Source organism: Pristis pectinata, chromosome 1 (genome assembly GCF_009764475.1).
Source record: "Pristis pectinata isolate sPriPec2 chromosome 1, sPriPec2.1.pri, whole genome shotgun sequence".
NCBI classification, from domain to species: Eukaryota; Metazoa; Chordata; class Chondrichthyes; order Rhinopristiformes; family Pristidae; genus Pristis; species Pristis pectinata.
This window is the reverse complement of record NC_067405.1, coordinates 465,440-483,160: the sequence shown is the minus strand read 5'-3', so window position 1 is coordinate 483,160 and position 17,721 is coordinate 465,440. Positions and strand designations below refer to the sequence as shown.

The window sequence follows — 17,721 nt, the reverse complement described above, 5'->3', positions numbered from 1 at the left end:
GGTAGGTCAAATATGTTGGCGGAATATATGTTGGTCGGACTCTTGGCAGTGTGGAGGATCAGAGGGATCTCGGGGTCCGAGTCCATAGGACACTCAAAGTGGCGGCGCAGGTTGACTGTGGTTAAGAAGGTATATGGTATATTGTCCTTCATCAATCGGGGAATTGAATTTAGGAGCCGTGAGGTATTGTTGCAGCTATATAAGTCCCTGGTCAGACCCCACTTGGAGTACTGTGCTCAGTTCTGGTCGCCTCACTACAGGAAAGATGTGGAAGCCATAGAGAGGGTGCAGAGGAGATTTACAAGGATGCTGCCCGGGATGCGGAGCATGCCTTATGAAAGCAGGTTGAGGGAACTCAGCCTCTTCTCCTTGGAGAGACGGAGAATGAGGGGGGAACCTGACAGAGGTGTATAAGATGATGAGGGGTATTGATAGGGTAGATAGTCAGAGGCTTTTCCCCAAGGCTGAATTGGTGGCCACAAGAGGACATAGGTTTAAGGTGCTGGGGAGTAGATATAGAGATGTCAGGGGTAAGTTTTTTTACTCAGAGAGTGGTGAGTGCATGGAATGGGCTGCCGGAAATGGTGGTGGAGGCTGATATGATAGGGTCTTTCAAGAGACTGTTAGATCGGTATATGGAGCTGAGTAAAATAGAGGGCTATGGGTAAGCCTAGAAATTTCTAGGGTAGGGACATGTTCGGCACAGCTTTGTGGGCCAAAGGGCCTGAATTGTGCTGTAATTGTTCTATGTTCTAAGAGGGCATGGCTTTAAAGTAATGGGTGGGATGTTCGAGGGAGATATCAGAGTAAGGTTTTTCACCGAGAAAGTGGTTGGTGCATGGAATGCGCTGCCTGGGGTAGTGGCGGAGGCAGGTACACTGGTCAAGTTCAAGAGATTGTTAGATAAACATATGGAGGAATTTAAAATAGGGGGATATGTGGGAGATAGTCTTAAGCGAGGTTTAAAGATCGGCACAACATGGTGGGCCGAAGGGCCTGTATTGTTCTATGGTATTGGAGGGTGGCAAATATTGTTCCTTTGTTTAAGAAAGGGAGTAGGGATAACCCTGGGAATTACAAGCCAGTGAGTTTTACTTCAGTGGTGGGTAAATTACTGGAGAAGGTTCTTAGAGACAGGATTTATGGGCATTTGGAGAAGCATAGGCTGATTAGGGACAGTCAGCTTGGCTTTGTGAGGGGCAGGTTGTGCCTCATGACCCTGATTGAATTCTTTGAGGATGTGACAAAGCACATTGATGAAGGTAGAGCAGTGGATGTGGTGTACATGGATTTTAGTAAGGCGTTTGATAAGGTTCCTCATGGAAGGCTCATTCAGAAAGTCAGGAGGCATGGGATCCAGGAAAGTTGGCTGTGTGGATTCAGAATTGGCTCACCCATAGTAGACAGAGGATGGTGGTAGATGGAGCATATTCTGCCTGGAGGTCGGTGACCAGTGGTGTTCCACAGGGATCTGTCATGGGACCCCTGCTCTTTGTGTATGCCATCCTCACAAACATCAAGGTCTATCTCACCCTGGTGAATACTGAAGCAAAGTATTCATTAAGGACCTCCCCTACCTCTTCCAACTCCAGGTACCTGTTTTCTCTTTTATCCCTGGTCGGTCCTGTCCTACCCTCACTCTACTCATCCTCTTGTTCTTCACATACATGTAGAACACCTTGGTGTTTTCCTTGATCCTACTCGCCAAGGACTTCTCATGCCACCTTCTAGCTCTCCTAAGTCCATTCTTAAGCTCCCTCCTGGCTACATTGTAACTCTCCAGAGCCCTGTCTGATCCATGCTTTTTAAACCTTAGGTAAGCTTCTTTCTTCCTCTTGACAAGACATTCTACATCTCCTGATAACCACAGTTCCTTCACTCTACCATCCTTACCCTGCCTCAATGGGACAAACCTATCCAGAGCCCCATGCAAGTATTCCTTAAACAACCTCCACATTTCTGCTGTGCACTTCTCCAAGAACATCTGTTCCTAATTTACGGTCCCAAATTCCTGCCTAATAGCATCATAATTCCCCCTCCCCCTCACTAAACTCTAAGACCTAGGACTCCACACCTCCCTCTGTAACTGGATCCTTGACTTTCTAACAAACAGACCACAATCAGTGAGGACAGCCAGCAATACCTCCGACGCGATTATTCTCAACACTGGTGCCCCACAAGGCTGTGTCCTCAGCCCTCTACTCCCTATACGCTCACGACTAGGTGGCCAGATTCTGCTCTAACTCCATCCTCAAGTTTGCAGATGATACCACCGTTGTAGGCTGTATCTCAAACAGTGATGAGTCGGAGTACAGGAAGGAGATAGACAGCTTAGTGGAATGGTGTCATGACAACAACCTTGCCCTCAATGTCAACAAAATAAAAGAGCTGGTCATTGACTTCAGGAAAGGGGGCGGTCTACATGCACCTGTCTATATCAATGGTGCTGAGGTCAAGAGGGTTGAGAGCTTCAAGTTCCTGGGTGTGAACATCACCAACAACCTGTCCTGGTCAAATCACATAGATGCCACGGCCAAGAAAGCTCACCAACACCTCTACTTCCTCAGGAGGCTAAAGAAATTTGGTTTGTCCCCTTTGACTCTCACCAACTTTTACCGATGCACCACAGAAAGCATATCTGGATGTATCATGGCTTGGTACGGCAACTGCTCTGCCCAGGACCACAAGAAGCTGCAGAGAGTTGTGGACACAGCCCAGCACATCACGGACACCAGCCTCCCCTCCTTGGACTCTGTCTTTACCTCTCATTGTCTTGGTGTAGCAGCTAACATAATCAAAGACCCCACCCACCCGGGACATTCTCTCTTCTCGCCTCTTCCATCGGGTAGAAGATACAGGTGCCTGAGGGCACGTACCACCAGACTTAAGTTCAACTTCTACCCCACTGTGAACGGTTCCCTTATACAACGAGATGGACTATGACCTCACGATCTACCTTGTTGTGACCTTGCACCTTATTGCACTGCACTTTCTCTGTAGCTGTGACACTTTACTCTGTACTGTTATTGTTTTTACCTGTACTACATCAATGCACTTTGTACTAACTGCACTGTGTAATGAATTGACCTCTACGATCAGTTTGTAAGACAAGCTTTTCACTGTACCTTGGTACAAGTTACAATAATAAACCAATACAAATAAATACTTTCCCATATCGTCTGCTCCTATCCCTCTCTAAGGCTATGGTAAAGGTCAAGGAGTTATGGTCACTATCTCCAAAATGCTCTCCCACCAAGAGATCTGAAACCTGATCAGGCTCATTGCCCAGTACGGCCTCTCCTCTAGTTGGCCTGTCCACATACTGTGTCAGGAATCCTTCCTGTACACACCGAACAAACTCTGCCCCATCTATCCCCTTTACACTAAGGAGGTGCCAATCAATATTAGGGAAGCTGAAATCACCCATGACAACAACCCTGTTATTTTTGCACGTCTTCAAAATCTGCCTCCCGATCTGCTCCTCAGCATCTCTGCTGCTATTGGGGGGTCTGTAGAATACTCCCAATAGAGTGATCGCTCCCTTCCTGTTTCTGACTTCCACCCACACTGACTCAGTGGACGATCCCTCCAGGACATCCTCCCTCTCTACAGCTGTGACACTGTCCCTGATCAGCAAAGCCACTCCCCCACCTCTTTTACCTCCGTTCCTGTCCCTTTTGAAACATCTAAACCCCAGAATATCCATCAGCCATTCCTGCCCTTGCAACAACCAAGTCTCTGTAATGGCCACCACGCCATAGTTCCAGGTCCTTACCCATGCTCTAAGTTCGTCACCCTTGTTCCTGACACTTCTCACATTAAAGTAGACACACTCAGCCCAACCTACTGACTGCAACTGTGCCCTTTCAACTGCCTATCCTTCCTCCCAGTCTTTCTACACTCTGCATCTATTTGTACAGTAAATGAACCAAGCTCTGACCTATCACTCTGGTTCCCATCCCCCTGCCACACTTAAGACCACACTTAAAGTGTTAGACCATACTTAAGAGTATTGTTTTCAGTTCTGGTTGCCTCATTACAGGAAGGATGTGGAAGCTTCAGAGAGGGTGCAGAGGAGATTTACCAGGATGCTGCCTGGATTGGAGAGCTTGTCTTATGAGGATAGGTTGAGTGAGCTAGGGCTTTTCTCTTTGGAGATAAGGTGAATGAGAGGTGACAACAGAGGTGTACAAGATGATAAGATCGAGTGGACAATCAGAGACTTTTTCCCAGGGCAACAATGGCTAACATAAGGGGGCATAATTTTAAGGTGATTGGAGGAAGATATAAGGGGGATGTCAGGGGTGTTGTTGTTTTTTTACACAGAGAGTGGTGGGTGCATAGAATGCACTGCCAGCAGAGGTTGTGGGGGCAGATACATTAGGGACATTTAAGAGACTCTTAGATAGACACATGAATGATAGAGAAATGGGATCTTAGAGCAGGATAAAATGTTGGCACAGCATTGTGGGCTGAAGGGCCTGTACTGTGCTGTAATATTCTATGTTCTATCGACTGGTTAATAGGAAACAGTCGGCAAGATGTAACGAGTGGTGTGCCGGGGTATCAGTGCTATGATCAACTTTTTACACTTTACATTAATGACAAAAATAGATAGTATGTGTGCAGAGGAGATATGGAAGCCACAAAGGGATATAGACAAATTAAGTGAATGGACAAAGATCTGGCAAATGGAGAATAATGTAGGATATGAAGTTGTCCAGATCAAGTTGGCATTGTGGAGGCTAGAGTTCTTTGCAAACGTGGAAAGCAACATTTCAATTTGCTGCAAAGTTTTGCTTTTAAAATAGGTTACTTTCTGGAAAAAAAAACTATTTCCTTTACCTTCCCAGAGCCAGGGCAGTTGCAGCACGATTGTGATGTAGAAAATGTCAGGTAACCTATCTGTTATTTACCTGGTGAAAATAATCAGTGGTTTCAAACTCTGAAAAATTATTTCCTGATAATCCAGCTTGTCCAAGAACCTTCAGCTTCTCCTGAATCATGGGCCTGTGCAGATGTTAAAAAGGAAAGGTGAGAGTTGCAGTGGTAACAAAATGATCTCACAGCAATCAAGACATATTTGTACTCTGTAATGATCACTGCAATCCTTTACCCTGGGCCCTCCCCACCCAAAAGATGCACTTCAACAACCTTTCTTAAAAAGCCTCCGTATTCTAATATTGTTACTGTTATAGAACAGTGTTTTAAAGATAGTTAAAGGAATTACAACATTTTCACTCTAATAATATGGTGCAAGTTCGAGTTTTAAGGCAACAGTCAATTAAGTCAAAACTGATGCCAACTGTAAAAATGTGCTGAAGCACTATTACATTTGAAACAAAGAGATAACTGTGGATAGAATAATGAAACCTACCAGCAATGTGGTAATGAAGCATGGTACTCAAATCTAGTAAATTAGGGGCAGAACCCCATTTAAGACAAACAGCAATGGAGGGGCTTAAACATCCAAAAGGGTCTTACCACTGAAGTACAAGACACAAATGACAATTAATGCGAGACAATTAGTGTGAAGGCCCCAGTCAGGAGCTCAATCCTCGAGAGGGACAAGAATGGTCAATCTGGTTAGTGATGAATAAAACATAAAATGTGTGAGAAAGAGAAAGGGAGAACAAACATACAGAAGGAAGAAAATGTCCATTTGGAGGAAGGATCAGTAACAACATTTAAATGGCATCTGGACAGGTGGGCAGAGCATGGAGAGATATGGAATTAATGCAGGTGAGTGGGATCAGTATCGAGAGAGATGATGGTAGAGATGCAGGAGGACTGAAGCGTATTGGTATTGGTTGCCTGTTTCTATGACGTACAACTTGATAAGCTGGAGTCGCAGCTTCAAACATTGCAGAGCATCAGGGAGGGAGGGAGAGTTATGTAGATGCTGTGCATCAGGAGGCAGTCACCCCCCCCCCCCACTAAAGCAGGTACTTCTAGGGTCCAGAAGGCAGATAGATGGGTGACTGTCAGGGCAGAGAAAGAGAAAGGTAACAGGCAGACAGTGCAGAGGACCCCAGAGGCTGTTCCCCTCAGTAACAGGGGATGCTGTTGAGGGGGATGACTACAGGGATCAAGCGGCAGTAGCCAGGTCTCTGGCACTGGTCCTGCTGCTCAGAAGGGAAGGAAGGAGAAGAGGAGGGCAATAGTGATAGGGGAACAGACAGGAGGTTCTGTGGACGTGAATGAGAATGCCAGATAGTATGTTGCCTCCCAGGTGCCAGGGTCCAGGATGTCTCTGATCTGGACCACAGCATTCTTGAGCAGGAGAGAAGGCAGCCAGAAGTCATGGTACATGTTGGTACCAACGACATAGGTAGGAAGGGGGATGAGGTCCTGAAAAGGGAGTTTACGGACCTAGGCAGAAGGCTGAAGAACAGGACCTCAAGGGTAGCAATCTCAGGATTGCTGCCAGTGCCACGCGATAGTGAAGCTAAGAATGGGAGGAGATGGCAGATGAATGCGTGGCTGAGGAATTGGTGCAGGGGGCAAGGTTTTAGATTTTTGGATCACTGGGATCTCTTCTAGGGAAGGTGGGACCTGTACAGAGTGGATGGGTTACACCTGAACTTGAGGGGGACCAATATCCTTGCAGGCAGGTTTGCTAGTGTGGTTCGGGAGGGTCTAAACTAGTTTGCAAAGCGGTTGGGAACCGGAGGGATCGGTCAGTGGAAGAAGTCAGATCTAACAGATAGAGAGGCTTTGAGGAAGGAGAAGCAGAGTATAGGGTATAAAAGTGGAAAGGTGGATGGGCTAAAGTGCATTTACTTAAATGCAAGAAGTATCAGGAATAAGGGTGATGAATTGAGAGCTTGAATACATGGAACTATGATATTGTGGCTCTTGCAGAGACTTGGCTGTCACCAGGGCAGGAATGGATACTGAATATTCCTGGATTTCAGTGTTTTAAAAAGGTATGGGGCGGGTGGAGAGAAGAGGAGGTGCGGTGGCCTTACTGGTCAGGGATACTATTAAAGCTGCAGAAAGGGTAGATAATGTAGAAGGATCCTCTCTAGAGTCAGTATGGGTAGAAGTTAGGAACAAGAAAGGAGAGTTACTCTAGTAGGAGTATTCCATAGGCCCCCCCAGTACCAGCAGGGATACTGAGGAGCAGATTGGGAGGCAGATTTTGGAAAGCTGCAAGAATAACAGGGTTGTTGTCATGGGAGACTTCAACTTCCCAAGTACTGATTGGCACCTGCTTAGTGCCAAAGGTTTAGATGGGGCAGAGTTTGTTAAGTGTGTCCAGGACTGATTCTTGTCACAGTATGTTGACAGGCCGACTAGAGGGAATGCCATATTAGATCTAGTATTAGGTAATGAACCAGGACAGGTGACAGATCTATCGGTGGGTGAGCATTTGGGGGACTGACCACCACTCCCTAACCTCTAGCATTGTCATGGACAAGGATAGGAGCAAAGAGAACAGGAAAATATTGAATTGGGGAAGGGCAAATTATGAGGCTATAAGGCTAGAACTTGGGAGTGTGAATTGGGATGACATTTCTGAAGGGAAATGTACTATGGAGATGTGGTCGTTGTTTAGGGATCTCTTGCAGGATGTTAGGGATAAATTTGCACTGGTGAGGCAGAGAAATAATGGCAGGGTGAAGGAACCATGGGTGACAAGAGAGGTGGAACATCTAGTTAAGAGGAAGAAGGCAGCGAACATAAAGTTTAGGCAGCAAGGATCAGATAGGTCTCTTGAGGAATATAGGGTAGCAAGGAAGGAACTTAAGAAGGGGCTGAGGAGAGCAAGAAGGGGACACGAAAAGGCTTTGGTGAGTAGGGTTAAGGAAAACCCCAAGGCATTTTTCACTTACGTGAAGAGCAGAAGGATGATGGGAGCAAAGGTAGGACCGATTAGGGATAAAAGGGGGGAAGCTGTGGAAGTGGGTGAGGTCCTCAATGAACACTTCACTTCAATATTCCCCAAGGAAAGGAGCCTTGATGACGTTGAGGACAGTGTTGGTATGGTTAATGTTCTAGAGCATGTAGGTATCAAGAGAAAGGATGTGTTAGAGCCGTTAGAAAATTATAGGGCAGATAAGTCTCCGGGGCCTGACGGAATATTCCCCAGGCTGCTCTGTGAGGCGAGGGAGGAGATTGCTGAGCCTTTGACTAGGATCTTTGAGTCCTCGTTGTCCATGGGAATGGTACCAGAGGATTGGAGGGTGACAAATGTTGTCCCCTTATTCAAACAAGGTAGTAGGGGTAGTCCAGGAAAATACAGACCAGTGAGCCTTACGTCAGTGGTGGGCAAGCTGTTGGAAAGGATTCTAAGAGATAGGATCTATGGGCATTTAGAGAATCATGGTCTGATCAGGGACAGCCAGCATGGCTTTGTGAAGGGAAGATCATGTCTCACAAGTCTGATAGTGTTCTTTGAGGAGGTGACCAGACAGATTAATGAGGGTAGTGCAGTAGATGTGGTCTACATGGATTTTAGTAAGGCATTTGGCAAGGTTCCACATGGTAGGCTTCTTCAGAAGGTCAGAGGGCATGGGATCCAGGGAAGCTTGGCCACGTGGCCTGTAGAAAGCAGAGGGTTGCGGTGGAGGGAGTGCATTCAGATTGGAGGGCTGTGACTAGCGGTGTCCCACAAGGATTGGTTCTGGGACCTCTGCTTTTCGTGATTTTTATTAATGACTTGGATGAGAGGATAGAAGGGTGGGTTGGCAAGTTTGCAGACAACACAAAGGTTGGTGGTGTTGTGGATAGTGTAGAGGATTGTCGAAGATTGCAGAGGGACATTGATAGGATGCAGAGCTGGGCTGAGAAGTGGCAGATGGGAGTTCAATCCAGAGAAGTGTGAGGTGCTACACTTTGGAAGGACAAACTCCAAGTTAATGGCAGGATTCTGGGTAGTGTGGAGGAGCAGAGGGATCTGGGGGTTCACATCCACAGATCCCTTAAAGTTGCCTCAAAGGTGGATAGGGTAGTTAAGAAAGCTTATGGGGTATCAGCTTTCATAAGTCGAGTGATCAAGTTTAAGAGCCGCGAGGTAATGATGCAGCTCTATAAAACTGTGGTTAGACCACACTTGGAGTACTATGTCCAGTTCTGGTCACCTCATTATAGGAAGGGTGTGGAAGCATTGGAAAGGGTGCAGAGGGGATTTACCAGGATGCTGCCTGGTTTAGAGATTATGCATTATGAGGAGAGACTAAGGGAGCTAGGGCTTTACTCTTTGGAGAGGAGGAGGATGAGAGGAGACATGATAGAGGTGTACAAAATATTAAGAGGAATAGATAGAGTGGAGAGTCAGCACCTCTTTCCCAGGGCACCAATACTCAATACAAGAGGGCATGGCTTTAAGGTAATGGGTGGGAAGTTCAAGGGAGATATCAGAGGGAGGTTTTTTTTACCCAGAGTGTGTTTGGGGCATGGAATGCGCTGCCTGGGGTGGTGGAGGCTGATACATTGGTCAAGTTCAAGAGATTGTTAGATAAGCATATGAAGGAATTTAAAATAGAGGGATATATGGGAGGAAGGAGTTAAATAGTCTTAGACGTGGTTTAAAGGTCAGCACAACATGGTGGGCCGAAGGGTCTGTATTGTTCTATGGTTTTAAGAATGAGAGAGGGTCTTCTAGAAACATAAAATTATGCAAGGGATAAATAAGATAGAGGTAGGAAGGTTGTTTCCACTTGTAGGTGATACTAGAACTAGGGGACATAACCTCAAGCTTTGGGGTAATAGTTTTAGGATGAAGATGAGGAGAAACTGCTTTTCCCAGAGAGTAGTGAATCTGTGGAATTTTCTGCCCAGGGAAGCAGTAGAGACTACCTCATTAAATATATTTAAGACACAGTTAGATAGATTTTTGCATAGTAAGAGAATTAAGAGTTACAGGGAACAGGAAGGTAGGTGGATCTGAGTCCACAGCCAGATCAGCCATGACCTTATTGAATGGCGGAGCAGGCACGACAGGTCAGATGGCCTCCTCCTGCTCCTATTTCTCACATTCTTATGTTTTCATGAAGTTAATGCTGGGGAAAGATCAACGTTTCTCAGTCTGGATGGTACTAAGATAGGCTACTGTCCAAACCACTCACCAAAGATAATCGTCTGCAGTGCCTCTGGCCACCAGGTAGTGAATCTCCACACAGTTTGTTTGCCCAATGCGGTGCACTCTGTCTTCAGCCTGAAAGAGGGTCTGAAACCAGAAAAAGTGCAACTCAGCAGAGAATGAAGTTAACAGTCCCAAACTCCTGTGTCTGGGGTCACAGACTGCCCTGGCCATCAGCAGGGTCACAACCCAGGTTAACAACCCATGTTAACAGCAGGTGTATTCAAATCTCATATTCACGTCTCAGCACATTCAGACCATGCTTCCAATGGTGTTTATTATCTCTGCTCATCAGGAGTCAGTTTCAAACCAGGGGATCAAAACCCACTCCAGACACAAGCCATAATACCAAGCCACAACGCCAACATGCTGTGTCAAATGGCTTCACGTTACATATTCTTCACTGCAATGCAATTCATTCTACACCAGACGTGAATTCAGTCTTCTTCTCATGAATGCCCTCATCTGATGTGTAAATATCACTGAATAAAAATGCAACAATGACTCTAGTAAACCCTAAGTGGAAGCAAGTAAACTGCTTCTGGGCTACACTTTCACTTACACCAGGATTCCAGAAAAGCTCAGCGATGACAACCAGATCAGCAGAGGAGAGAGTCAGGCCCATGTTGGCTGCAGTGATGGAGAGCACAGCGATACAGCGTGTCTGAGAAGACTGGAAGTGGTCACACAGAGACTGACGATCAGACGAAGAAGTGGAGCCATCAATACGGATAAATGCAATTCCCTGTGGATAAACCAAACTTTCTATCATTAAAGCTTGGATTCATACTGCTCAGTACAGAGCAGGAATGGAGTAACAGTATAAAACAGACCCAGAAGCAGCCTGAACCATGAATGAGAACGGAGCGAAGCAGTGGTCTGACAACCTCTAGACAAAGCCAGAGAACGGTATAAGGTGCACCCAAAGAACAGAGATCTGTAGTAGGATAGGGACCAATCCAAAACTTAAAAAGACCAACTGTGTGGCGTTACAATCAGCAGAGGGAGGAAGTAGCAGTAAATCCAAGGGAACTGTCAAGAATAAGACTCAAGTATAAAAGAGACTATTCCTGGGGGAATCATCCAATGAGGCTCCACTGAGGTGGAAAGCTAGGGAAGAAGTTGATGGGGCCCTGGCAGAGATATTTGCATCATTGTTACCCATGAGTGAGGTACTGGAAGACTGGAGGGTGGCTAATGTTGTGCCTTTATTCAAGAAGAGCTGGAAGGATAAGCCAGGGAATTACAGGCTGGTGAGCTGAATTGTTAGTGGTGGGAAAGTTACAGCAGGGGATTCCGAGGACAGGATCTATCTACATTTGGAAAGACAAGGATTGATCAGCAATAGTCTATGGCATTGTGCATGGGAAACCATGCCTCACCAATTCGATTTGTTTTGAAAAGGTGACCACAAAGCAATAGACATTGTCTGCATGGACTTCAGAAAGGTCTCCTAAAAGGTCTCGCATTGTCGGCTGGTCTGGAAGTTTGGATCACATGGGATCCAGGGTGATCGAGCCAATTGGATACAACATTGGCCCGGTGGTAGGAGTCAGAGAGTGGTATTGTTTTTCCAGATTGGAGGCCTGTGCTGTAGGGATTGGTGCTGGGTCCACTGTTGTTTGTCATCTATATTAACGATTTGGATGAGAATGTAGTTGGCAGGATTACTAAGTTTGCGGATGACACCAGAATTGGTGCTATAGTGGACAGTGAAGAAGGTTGTCTAAGATTAGAACATGGTACAGATCAACTGGGAAAGTGGGTCAAAATTGGCAGATATAATTTAACTTGGACAAGTGTGAAGTGGTGAATTTTGGCAAACTAGGACAAGACTTGCACATTAAATGGCAGGGCCCTGCAGAGTTTGGTAGAATAGAGAGACCTAGGGGTACAAATAGATAGATCCCTGAAATTGGCAACACAGGTAGACAGCGTGGTGAAGGTACCATTTGGCACACTTGCCTTCATCACTCAGGTCACTAGTTGGAACGTCATGTTGCAACTATACAAGGCATTAGTGAGACCACACTTGGTCTGATCGTCAGTCTCTGTGTGCACTTCTGCACCGTTTCAAGCTTACAACTGGAAAAGATTCACAAGGATGTTACAGGGAGTAGGGGGCTTGAATTATAAGAAACTACACAGGCTGGTGCTTTTTTCTCCTAGAGCATAGAAGGCAGAGGGCTTATTGTGGTTTACAAAATCACGAGGGGCACAGATAAGATGGATTGACACAGTCTTTTCCCCCAGTGTTCGAGAGTCTAAAACCAGAGGGCATAGATTTAAGGTGAGAAGGGAAAGATATGAAAAGCAATGAGGTCCTGAAGAGTGAATATAGGAAGTTAAGAAGGAAGCTAAAAAGCAGGACTGCAAGTGTAATAATCTCTGGATTGCTGTCTGTGCCATGTGCCAGTGAGGGCAAGAATAGGAAGATATGGCAGACAAATGAGTGGCTGAAGAGTTGTTGCAGGGGGCAGGGTTTCAGATTTGTGGACCACTGGGATCTCTTCTGGGGAAGATATGACCTGAACAAAAGGGACAGGTAACACCTAAATTCAAGAGGGACCAATGTCCTTGTGGGCAGGTTTGCTAGAGCTGTTGGAGGGGGTTTAAACTAGATTGGCAGGGGGATGGTAACCGAAGTGTTAGGTCAGATGATGGAGCAGTTGGTGTAAAGGTGGATGCGTTATGCGGAGAGGCTGTGAGGAAGGATACAGAGTGGATAGGTCATAAAAGCAGTTAGTTGGATGGGTTGAAATGTGTTTAATACGAGATTCTCTTTAATCCTACTTGCCAAGGACTTTTCATGGCCCCTCCTAGCTTGCCTAATTCCTTTCTTGAGTTCCTTTCTGGCTTCTTTATAATCCTCAAGTGCTCTGTTTGACCTAGCTTCCTAATCTGAAACCCTGACACCTGCACCACCTCTTCAGCCACGCATTCATCTGCCATATCTTCCTATTCTGACTGGCGTGTAGCACAGGCAGCAATCCAGATATTGCTACCCTTGACGTCCTGCTTTTTAGCTTCCTTCCTAAACTTCCTACATTCCCTCTTCAGGACTTCATCCCTTTTCCTATCTATGTCATTGGTACCAATATGTACCATGGCTTCTGTCTGCTCACCCTCTCCCTTAAGAATGCCGTGGACTCAATCCGAGACGTCTCTGACCCTGGCACCTGAGAGGCAACATACCATCCTGGAGTCTTGTTCTCATCCACAGAATCTATTTGTTCCCCTAACCAATGAATCCCCTACCACTACTGCACTTCCCTTCTGTGCCACAGAGTGAGAGACTGTGCCAGAAACCTGACCACTGTGGCTTTCTTCTGGTAGATTGCTTCCCCCCCAACAGAATCCAAAATGATATACTTGCAATTGAGGGGAACAGCCACAGGGGTACCCTGCACTGACTGCCTATTCCCTTTCCCTTCCCTAACAGTCACCCACCCACTTGTCCTGGATGCACCTCACAGGTGTAGTCATCAGGGACACTGAAGGTCTCCCTGATTTCCATCATCCTGCAAGAGGAGCAAACTACTGCCAGTGATGGGGCAGAATTTATTAGCTGTGTCCAGGAAGGATTCCTGACAATAGCATGTGGACAGGCCAACTAGAGGAGAGGCCATACTGGATCTAGTACTAGGCAATGAACCTGGTCAGGTGACAGACCTCTCAGTATGCGAGCATTTCAGAGATATTGACCACAACGCCCCGACCTTCAGCATAGCCATGGACAAGGATCGGAGCAGACGATATGGGGAGGTTTTTAATTGGGGGTGAGCTAATTATGATGGTATTAGACAGGAACTTGGGAGAGTAAATTGGGAACAGATGTTCTCGGGGAAATGCACAGAAGAAATGTGGAGGCTGTTTAGGGAATATTTGCATGGGGTCCTGGATAGGTTTGTCCCACTGGGACAGGGAAAGGATGGTAGGGTGAAGGAACCATGGTTGACAAGAGAGGTGAAACATTTAGTCTGGAGGAAAAAGGAAGCATACTTAAAGTTTAGGAAGCAAAACAGAGGGCTCTTGACAATTATAAGGTAGCCAGAAAGGAGCTTAAGAAGGGACTTAGGAGAGTTAGAAGGGTACACGAGAAGGCCTTGGCGAGTACGATTAAGGAGAACCCCAAAGCATTCTGCACGTGAGGGTGGGACCACTTGAATGTGAGGTTAGCATAGAATAGGCTAATAGAGAGCGGCATGGTAGCGTAGCGGTTAGTGTAACACTATTACAGTGCCAGCGACCCCGGTTCAATGCCCGTCACTGTCTGTATGTTGTTTGTACATGTCTGCATGGGTTTCCTCCCACATTCCAAAGACTTACGGGTTAGGAGCTGTGGGCATGCTATGTTGGCGCCAGAAGAGTGGCAACACTTGTGGGCTGCCCCCAGCATATTCTCAGTAACGCAAAAAAGACACATTTCACTGTGTGTTTCGATGTACATGTGACAAATAAATATCTTAATGTGCTGGAGCATGTTGAGGTTCAGAAAGAGGTAGTGTTGGAGCTTCTGGAAAAGATTAAGTCCCCAGGGCAGGGCAGGATATACCCCAGGTTACTACGGTAAGCATGAGAAGAGATTACCGGGGCCTTAATGATGATCTTTGCGTCCTCCCTGGCCATAGAAGTGGTACCAGAGGATTGGAGAATGGCAAATGTTATTTCGTTATTAGAACCATACAGCACAAAACAGGCCCTTCGGCCCACCATGAAAGTTAATAGGGATAATCCTGGGAATTATAGACCAATGAGTCTTACATCAATGGTGGGCAAACCACTGGAGAGGACTCTTAGGGACAGGATTTACGAGCATTTAGAGAAGCATAGTCTTATTAGGAATAGTCAGCATAGCTTTGTGAGGGGCAGGTGATGCCTCACGAGTCTAATTGAGTTTTGAGGAGGTGACAAAACAAATTGTGTGAGTAGACAGTGTTAGAGTGAGGAACTAAGGCTTTGGCTCAAGAGGCTTCGGCATGAAGAGGCGGAGTAAGTGGCCCAAGTTTGGATTGGAGAGCGAAAACAGCTCTTTAAGGAAAAAACACTTCAGAGAGAAGGCAGAGGTAAAAACAGGGAAGGGATTTATTTTATTTTATTGTTGGTATAGATTCGGCTTTGATTCAGGGGGCTTTAATGAGCAGAGACCAAGGTGAGATTCAGGCAAGGTCTTTTTTTCCCTCTTATTCCCCAGTTAGAGCAGTGAAAATGGCAGTCAGGGCGATGGTATACTCCTCTTGCAGGATGTGGGAAGTCAGGGAGACCTTTGGTCTCCCTGACAACTACACCTGCGAGAAGTGCATCCGGCTGCAGCTCCTTACAGACCATGTGAGGGAACTGGAGCTGGAGCTGGATGAACTCCGGATCCTTTGGGAAATTGAGGAGATGATGGACAGGAGTTACAGGGAGGCAGTCACACCTAGGTTACAGGATACAGATAGCTGGGTGATCGTCAGGAGAGGGAAAGGGGAGACTGTCAATGCAGGGTACCCCCGCGGCCAATCCCCCCAATAACAAGTATATCGTTTTGGATACTGTTGTGGGGGGGGAGGGGGATGACCTACCAGAGGAAAGCCACAGCAGTCAGATCTCTGGCACTGAGGCTCAGGAGGGAAGGGGTAGAAAGAGTAGTGATCGGAGATTCATTGGTTAGATTCTGTGGACCAGGACAAGATTCCCGGATGATACGTTGCCTCCCAGGTGCCTGGGTCAGAGACGTCTCGGATCGAGATCACAGCCTTCTTAAGGGGAAGTGTGAGCAGCCAGAAATTGTGGTCCACATTGGCACCAATGACATAGACAGGAAGGGTGATGAGATCCTGCAAAGTGAGTTCAGGGAGTTGGGTGCTAAGTTAAAAGACAGGACCTCCAGGGTGGTGATGATCTCAGGATTGCTACCAGTGCCACATGCTCGTGAGGCAAGAAATAGTAAGATAGTGCAGTTTAACACGTGGCTAAGAAGACAGTGCAGGTGCTTCAGATTTTTTTGGATCATTGGACCAGGGCAGGTGGGACCTGTATAAATGGGAGTTTGCACCCGTGCGGGAAAGTTTGCTCGTGCTGATTGAGGGGTGGGGTGGGGGTTGGAAACCAGAGTGGCAGGGCAGCGAGTGGAAAGTGGAAAGTTTGCTGTGGGGAAAGTAGATGGTCAGCCCACAAGGAAAGGCAGAAATTGACAGGTTGATGAGCATGGTGGGACTAATGTTCTGAGATACATCTACTTCAATGCAGGGAGTATTGTGGGTAAGGCAGATGAACTTAGAGCATGGATTGGCACGTGGACGTGGAATTATGATGTTGTAGCCACTAGTGAGACTTGGTTGCAGGAGGGGCAGGACTGGCAGCTCAACATTCCAGGGTTCTGATGTTTTAGACATGATAGAGGGGGAGGTATTAAAGGGGGAGGGGTGGCATTACTCATCAGGGAAAATGTCACAGCAGTGCTCAGGGAAGGCATGCTGGAGGGCTTGTCTATTGAGGCAATATGGGTGGAACTGAGGAATAAGAAAGGGATGACCACGTTAATGGGACTATATTATAGACCTCCCAATAGTCAGCGGGATTTAGGAGAACTAACTTGTATAGAGATAGCAGACAGCTGCAAGAAAAATAAGGCTGTGACAGTAGGTGATTTTGACTTTCCACATATCGACTGGGACTCCTATACTGTAAAGGGATTGGATGGGATAGAGTTTGTCAAATGTGTTCAGGAAAACTTCCTCAATCAATATGTAGAGGTCCCAACTAGAGAGAGCACAATACTGGATCTCCTCTTAGGGAACGAGACAGGGCAGATGACAGAAGTGTGTGTAGGCGAACACTTTGGATCTAGTGATCATAATTCCATTTGTTTCAAGATAATTATTGAGAATGATGGGACTGGTCCTCTGGTTGAGATTCTAAATTGAAGTAAGGCCAATTTTGATGGCATCAGAAGGGATCTGGCAGACATGGACAGTTCACTTGGTAAGTGGGAGGCTTTCAAAAGTGAAACATTGAGGGTACTGAATCTATATGTTCCTGTTAGAATAAAAGGCAAGGCTAACAGGTTTAGGGAACCTTGGTTATCTAGGGATATTGAGGGCCTGGTAAAGAAAAAAAAGGTGGCGCACATCAGGCATAGTCAGGATCAAATGAGGTGCTTGAGGAGTATAATAAATGTAAGAGAACACTTGAGAGAGAAATCAGGAAGCCAAAAAGAGGACACGAGGTTGCTCTGGCAGACAAGGTGAAAGAGAATCCCAAGGGTTAATCCCCTTGAAGATCAGTATGGAGCAGAGAGAGAGAGAGAGAGATGGGGGAGATCTTAAATGGATTAATTCAATTGACCTTATTCAAGATGAAGTAGTCAATTGGATTCAACAATGTCTTAGCAGGAAAAGCCCGAGAGTGGTAGGAGATGGTTGTCTCTCTGATGGGAGACCTGCGACTAGTGGTGTGCCGCAGGGATCAGTGCTGGGTCCGTTGTTGTTTATCATCTGTATTAATGATTCGGATGATAACGTGGTAAATTTGGATCAGCAAATTTGCGGATGACACCAAGATTGGGGGCATAATGGACAGTGAGGAAGGCTATCAAAGCTTGCAGCATGATTTTGACCAGCTAAGTAAATGGGCTGAAAAGTAGCAGATGG

The 17,721-nt window shown here is 46.3% G+C and overlaps 1 protein-coding gene across 1 annotated transcript in view; it reads right to left on the bottom strand.

The window, feature by feature from the left end:
- Positions 1–4,857: 4,857 nt before the first annotated feature.
- The window catches only part of smarcal1 (SWI/SNF related, matrix associated, actin dependent regulator of chromatin, subfamily a-like 1), a 61,556-nt gene continuing 48,692 nt past the window's right edge, over positions 4,858–17,721 (bottom strand). The window contains exons 13-15 of the mRNA XM_052025861.1: positions 10,650–10,832; positions 10,074–10,174; positions 4,858–5,010 (exon numbers count right to left, since the gene is read on the bottom strand). Coding sequence (XP_051881821.1) covers positions 4,902–5,010; positions 10,074–10,174; positions 10,650–10,832 — 393 coding nt within the window. The 3' untranslated portion in view covers positions 4,858–4,901. The remainder of the gene's footprint in view (positions 5,011–10,073; positions 10,175–10,649; positions 10,833–17,721) is intronic.